Raw genomic sequence first — 7,406 nt, 5'->3', positions numbered from 1 at the left:
CAAACGCAACAATGAGTAATAAAAGCAATTTTAGGATGATTGTAATTGAAATGGCTGAAAAACATACATACAACCACTAGTAATGTAATTTTAGTGTACCATCAGGGCACGGTGTCGAAGATGCATACCGATTTTCGTAATACCAAAGTCTAAGAGTTCTTAAAATATTGCAATATATAAAAATATAAGCAATTTTAGGATGATTGTAATTGAAATGGCTGAAAAATCATAAATACAACCACTAGTAATATGATTAAATGGCTTATCACTTTTGACCAACAGCTGTCGCTGCAATCAAATCGTTTTGGTCTGTTCTGTGTGAGCAAATTGAGGAGCTAAGCATGGCATGGAGCATCAGACCAAATGCAACTATTAGTAATAACAGCAATTTTAGGATGATTGTAATTGAAATGGCTGAAAAACATAAATACAACCACTAATAAAGTGATTAAATGGCTTATGACTTTTGACCAACAGGTGGCGCTGTAATTAAATCATTTTGGTGTGTTCTGTGTGAGGTGACAATGGCACACTCAAAGTTTGTTGTCATAATGTCAAAGCTTTAAAGAGATATAGCCTCAGAGTCATTTTGGCGCCATTACTAAAATTTGTAGCAGCGCTGTACGAAAACGGTTTCATCTATCGACACGAAATCCATAACTTTTGCCAACTTGGTCTGAAGATGATCCGAGTCAAATTTGGTGAAAATTGGAATAACGGTCTAGGAGGAGTTCGAAAAAGTAGGTTTTCAACATGAATCAAAATGGCGGACAGGAAGTTCAGCCAATTATGGCATAACTGGTATCGATGATTTCGGCATGAGCCAAGGAATCTATCAACATCAGGTTCATTACAATATCCCAATTTATTCAAACGTTATTAGCATTTTTGTAAATTGCTTAACAACTTTTGACCACAAGGTGGTGCTGCACCCAAAATTTAGTGTACCATCAGGGCACGGTGCCGAAGACGCATATCGATTTTCGTAATAACAAAGTCTAAGCATTCTTAAAATATTGAATTTTTTTGTCTAAATTCAAAATGACCAACGCCCAAAATGGCTGACATGGAAAAATTTGGTATGGTTCGACTCGGCATGATGCACCGGATCTAAAGAGACCGGTTTTGTGATTTTTGGCAAAACCATTCAGAAGTTATAAGCTCCTGACCACTAGGTGGTACTGTGCCGAAACACTGCAGGTAATCTCAGGTTATGCTTGTTATAACACACACCAAGTTTGGTCTCAATATGCCAAACCGTTGCGGAGGTATTGCCTCACGTTCATTTTTACGTGCTTTTCGTAGAATTCCTTTGTGCGTTATTCGAGAACGGTTGAACAAATCAACTTGAATTCCATAACTGTTTTCCAGAATGGTCTGAAGATGATCTGAGCCAATTTTGGTGAGAATCAGACAAACCGTCTAGGACAAGTTCGACAAAGTGAGTTTTACGAACAATTAAAAATAGCGAAAAAACTAAGCCTTGCGATTTTTGAATTTTGGTGTTCATTGACTCGGCAGGAGCCAAGGATTCACACGAAAAAAAATTCCATTTGTGCCTTACGGTTCAAAAGTTATTAGCATAAAGAAATTGCAAATTTGGACAAGTGGTGGCGCTAGGAGGTAGAGTAGGAGGTAGAGACTCCAAACTTGCTGTGGTTAATGTTGAGACTGTCCCCTATCAGTGTGCCAATTTATGCAACTTTCCCGCAAGCGGTTCTATGGGCTGCCATAGACTTGTGGCGGAAGAAGAAGAAGAAGAAGAAGAAGTAGAGGAAGAATAATAATAACGCCGAGGAATACAATAGGTGACTACGCACCTTCGGTGCTTGTCTCCTAATAATAACGCCAAGGAATACTTTTATAATTTTATTGAATATAAAAAGAAGCAAGCAAATGTAAGGAGAATCATCAAATATACAAAAAAAGAGTTTTGGAGGAAATTTTGTAACAGTGGGAAGGGAAACAGAAATAGGTCAAGTATGGGGAATGATAAAAAGAATGAATGGGATAAAAAGAGAGTTTGGGTATCCAATTTTAAGGGATGGAGATACAACAGCTGTAAAAGATGAAGAGAAAGCAGAAATGTTAGTGAAAAATTTTGTTAAAATAAATAAATCAGACAATATTAGTGAGGAGGGAAAAAGAGGAAGGGAAAGGACGTTGGAGCAGTATAAAGAGATCATACAGAATGAGGAATACAATAATGATCAACTAAATATGACATTTATGAAGTCAGAGTTAAATCGATCTCTTAGGAAAACCAGGAAATCAGCTCCAGGTATGGATCAGGTTTGCTATTTAATGATAAGTCATCTCAGTGAATTATCCAAGGATGTTTTATTAAAAATGTACAATAAAATATGGGAGGAAGGAAAATTACCACAAAGTTGGAAGGAGGCGGTGATAGTTCCAATACGTAAACCTGGGAAGGACTGTATAAATCCAGGAAATTATAGACCTATTACTTTCACATCTAATATTGGTAAGATAATGGGAAAAATGGTGAATGAAAGGTTAGTGTATCATGTGGAAAATAATAAATTTTTATCCAAATATCAGAGTGGTTTTAGGAGAGGGAGAAATACAATGGATCCGGCTGTGTGTTTAGAACACGAAATAAGAAAAGCACAAATAAATAGAGAGAGTGTAGTGGCTGTCTTCTTTGACATAGAGAAAGCATACGACATGATGTGGAAAGAGGGGATGTTAATCAAATTATGTAAGTTAGGTATCAAAGGTCAAATGTATAGATGGATCGAGGATTTTTTATCAGGAAGAGCAATTAAAGTGAGAATAGGAAATAGTTATTCAGAAAAGTTTGTGATTGAAAATGGAACTCCACAAGGAAGTATAGTGAGCCCTTTATTGTTTTCCATAATGATAAATGATGTATTTGAAGATCTGGATAATGGGTTGGGGTTTTCGCTCTTTGCTGATGATGGGGCAATTTGGAAAAGGGGAAGGAATATTGACTTTATTGTTAAAAAATTACAGGAGGCTATTGCAGTAGTTGAAGAATGGTCATATAAATGGGGTTTTAAATTCTCAGTTGACAAAACAAAGATAATGTTTTTTACAAGGAAAAAAATTGGAAGTGAGGTAAAACTAAAATTATATAATCAAGAACTGGAAAGAGTGAATACAGTGGTATTTGTATGGGTGCCGGCGCATATTGGTATCCAAGGAAATGAAACTGCAGATAAAGAAGCAGTTAAAAACAACAGCATTAACTTAATTGTTAATCTAAGTAAGAATGAAATCAAGAGTATTATTAAGAAAAGACTGAAAGAAAGTTGGCAAAAACAATGGGGTAAGGAGAAGAAAGGTCGGTGGTTTTACAGAATTCAAAGGAAAGTGGGAGAGATGAGAAGTGCAGGGAAAAACAGGAGAGATGAGATAGTAATATCAAGGATGAGATTTGGACACACAAGATTAAAGAGTACACTTTTTAAAATGGATAAACATGATACGGGAAGGTGTGAATTTTGTGGACAAGAAGAAACAGTGGAACATGTTATATTGTACTGTCAGAAATATGAGACTAAAAGAAGGATGCTAATGCAAAATTTAGAAAAAATAAAAATGCAATTTATACCGAGATATATGTTACAAAATAATTCATGGAATGAATGCTATAGTTTTATTTTTCAGTTCCTTAAAATAACTAATTTGTGGGAGAGAATTTAAAATATATATACATATATATATATATATATAAATAAAAGGGGGGAAAAAAATTTGGGAAGGAAGTCCATTTTTGATCCACACTCCATTCCAGTTGGTGGCGGAAATACACCATTTTGTTGTTTGTCAGCCGCCAATAAAATTTCAAGAAGAAGAAGAAGTAGAAACACTGATCAGCAATGCTATTATTGGTTGCCCACAATGGCCAAAGAGCGCGCCCACTTTTTCTCGGCGGCAGAACAAGAACAAGAACAAGACCTCTTGATGGAGGGCTATGGCGAGTTCCAAAATGTAATAAAAACGCCAGGGAACACCTCAAAGGCTGCAAAAGCCAGGAGAGAGGGCTGGCAAAAAATAGCAGACAAATTAAATGCATAAGTAGTGACTGTGTTAGATGTTTCTAATCAGTTATTACAGTATATGTACATTTTCAAATTTTCATAATTACTTTAATATTTTATATTAGAGCCACCACAGGACCCACTAGAACTTGGGAACAAGTAAAGGTGAAATACAAGAATATTCTACAAAATGGTAATGTTAACTACATATGTTGTTCTTAGTCTTTTTTTTTTTTTTTTAAAGACTGTGAAATTATGTGCTTGTTTATACCAGCAACTAGGAAAAAGGCAGAGCAAAAACAAACAGGTGGTGGTCCTGCACCCCCATGTCACACCCCGGCAGAAGAGCTGGCCCTTGAATTAAATGCAAACCGACCCAATGTTCAGGGCATCCCTGGGGCAGCTCTTCCTTAGACCCACAGCCAGGAAGCAGTAGCAGCAGCACCTTCATTACTGGTAAAGAGGCTTTTAATTCTTTTTGTATAGGCTACTGTAAAATAATTGGTAGCTACCTTGCATTTGGTGTAATCCAAATGTCAGCTACACTCATTTCAACTGGTAGATCTTGAGTAGTGCTGAATTGCATTTGACATGGAAGGCAGTTAAACCTACTTTGAGTAAATGAAGAAATGTTGCTTTTCCTGTGTACCTCATTGTAATGAAACTGTTTTTTCTATTTTTGTGCAGTTTTACATAACACACCCACACTTCTACATGTTCCCATGCAAGTGGTGGCTGAAGCATGTGCAGTAAGTGGACTTATTTATATTTATTCCAATAGTGAAATATCAATAGCGAAGACAGTGTATCACTTTGTCATGTCATTTATTTTCATTGCACAGGACAGTGAAGAGACCCTCTCGGATGAGTGTCCTTTGGAGGAAGTACCTGTAAGTGCATAACTACACATAAAAACACACTATAAATTTGTATCAACTAAAGTACTTTCTATTTTTGACAGCAATATGAGTTGCAGGAGTCTGCACAGAGGCCTGCAGAGAGGGAGTCTGCACAGAGAATTGATACAGAGGTGGACAGTGTTGCATATCAGTTTGTCTTTCTAATTTTATTTATTTTTGTTTGTTTGTGGCATGTGTTGAGTTAAATGTATTTTCTCTGTAAATGGCACAGGGTGACATCCGTTCCCTCTATAAACGTAGCCTGCAGCATAAGGTTGAATATTTGGAAGTAAAAAAACAAAAACTGAGGGGACAAATAGAGCTCCAACAGCTAATGAGGAAGAAAATTGCACTAGAAATAGAGTTGCTGCAAAAGGAACTTCAGAGTAAGTAGTAAAACACAATTTGACACAGAGCATTACTGTTGACCTTGCATAACAATATCTGTCTTTGCAGGCAAAAGATGACTTTATTATTATTATTTTTTTGTCAGAACAACTAATAAAAGTCATGGAAACCATATTTGCCTTGCGTGTTTTTTAAAAATGTTTTATTCTCTTCTCAAAAATGGTGCTCCACAATCCTGTCCCGTGCAGCTCTGCCACTAGGTTGGTCCAAGTGCACTGGCTGGAGGTCATTATCAGGCTACACCTCCACCACAGGGGTCCTCTCCTTTCTAATGGTGGCAATGTTGTGTAATACAGCACATGCGACAATAATGTTGCATGCCCTGTCAGGTGCAACCCTCAGACTTTTCAGACACTGAAATCTTCCCTTTAGTTGCCCAAAGGTATAGCCCCCGTCTCCGACCAGGATCCCATCGTAATCACCTGTACAATGGTAAAATGCAGTTCTGTTAGGCCCAGAATAAGTTTGTGTGTAATAATACAGTGAGCTTGACATTAATATTTTTCCTTACCACGTTCAAATAATGTGCATAAACATGACTCTCTGAAAATTCTTGAGTCATGCACAGATCCTGGCCATTTGGCTTCCACATTTGTGACATGGCACATAGAGTCACACACCATCTAAGATATTGTAGTCAATCAACTGCTTATGTAATACATTGTGTATATTACCAATCTAAAATATTAAGAATTGTAATAGTAACAGTTTGTAATAAAACTGCACATTTATACGGTGAACCCCCTTTCGGTTCACAAAATCCCCTTCATTGGGGCCTGGTGGGGCCTTGATATGAATGTGTGTGCAGTCTATGGCACCAATCACATTAGGGAAGCCTGGGGGACAATCAATTCATATTTACCAGCCTGGTCATATTCACACGATCTTCATTAACAAGTAGAATGTACCTGCAATGGCGAAAAAGCTCTGTTTTACAACTTGGGGTCTTAAGTGGCTTGGAAAGACAACAAAAACCCCTAAAAACTGCTTCAGAGCCAGATAAACTTTGCGAATGGCACGACAGACAGCACTTTTGGCCAAGTTCTCCGCATCCCCAATAGTGTACAGTAAAGTGCCACTCGCAAAGATTCTCAACGCGATGCACACAGTTTGTACTGTAGTTAAAGCCCGACTCCGACGAGTCGAACTTTTAATATGAGGTTCCAACAAATTATGTAAATGACACCCTCACATGAAAAACGATATCTTTCAAAAAGTACACTATCGCACTGTGCTAATGGATCCTGTCTGTGTCGCAAAACACGATTAATTCTAAAAGCTCTGCGAATTATCCTCGCACCTTCCGCAACAGGTTGCTCTCGTAAAAACGGGCAAGACATGGCTGCAAGGGCAACAGACTTCTTGTATCACCTCCACTTATAAAGCCGCGATCTAATCCTGTTTACATAAAATAAGCCTGCTCCCGAACAGACGGACCTGTTGCTATGACAGCATCTCCGGGATGAGCTTCGAAGAACCAACCAATCCAAGATCATATGAATATGAAAATATGAATTATATTGTTTGTTTGATGCTAATTATATATTAAGTCATATGAGATATGTATTTTGATTTAGAATTTAGACATTATAGAAAGTGCCGATCCATGTGTGAGATGATCATATAAAATGTAATAAATAAATATATATATTATAATAAATTAAACATTACCATGTCATAGTGTTTTATAATTTATAATATATGCCAATAAAATAAATATAATAACCATATTAGAATAATATATTACCTTATTTATTACTTATATTAGCACATCATTAACATAACATACAAAAAACAATATATATATATACTGTAGGGTTTTTATTATTAGCTCTAAAAAGGGAAATATTTATGACGAATTATAACTGGTTATGATTCATAATAAATATTTAGATTATATCTTCGAATTAACTGTAGCAGAATCAATATTACAATTATTTGATCTGTCCGTCCACCGAGCAGACAATATAATAATTTATCAATTCAAGGAATGTTTATTTTTCTGGCCACGGAACAACAAACTGTCCTTCTTTGTACAGTGCTAGCAGTAATTCTTAGCCAAATGTAGCAA

At 36.5% G+C, this 7,406-nt stretch overlaps 1 protein-coding gene and 2 pseudogenes across 1 annotated transcript in view; 1 reads left to right on the top strand and 2 right to left on the bottom strand.

Moving 5' to 3' along the window:
* Positions 1 to 3,888: 3,888 nt before the first annotated feature.
* Positions 3,889 to 5,387, top strand: LOC107573516 (uncharacterized; annotated as a pseudogene).
* A 185-nt stretch (positions 5,388 to 5,572) lies between these two features.
* LOC107573515 (putative nuclease HARBI1) lies at positions 5,573 to 6,675 on the bottom strand (annotated as a pseudogene).
* Positions 6,676 to 6,712: 37 nt separating this feature from the next.
* LOC107573514 (putative nuclease HARBI1) overlaps positions 6,713 to 7,406 on the bottom strand; it is a 3,268-nt gene continuing 2,574 nt past the window's right edge. Inside the window, exon 5 of the mRNA XM_016259949.1 lies at positions 6,713 to 6,727. Coding sequence (XP_016115435.1) covers positions 6,713 to 6,727 — 15 coding nt within the window. The remainder of the gene's footprint in view (positions 6,728 to 7,406) is intronic.

The sequence above is a fragment of the Sinocyclocheilus grahami genome, unplaced genomic scaffold (assembly GCF_001515645.1).
Source record: "Sinocyclocheilus grahami isolate Dianchi unplaced genomic scaffold, SAMN03320097.WGS_v1.1 scaffold1965.1, whole genome shotgun sequence".
NCBI lineage: Eukaryota > Metazoa > Chordata > Actinopteri > Cypriniformes > Cyprinidae > Sinocyclocheilus > Sinocyclocheilus grahami.
Note: the sequence above shows the minus strand (reverse complement) of the source record. Positions and strands in the feature narration are given on the sequence as shown.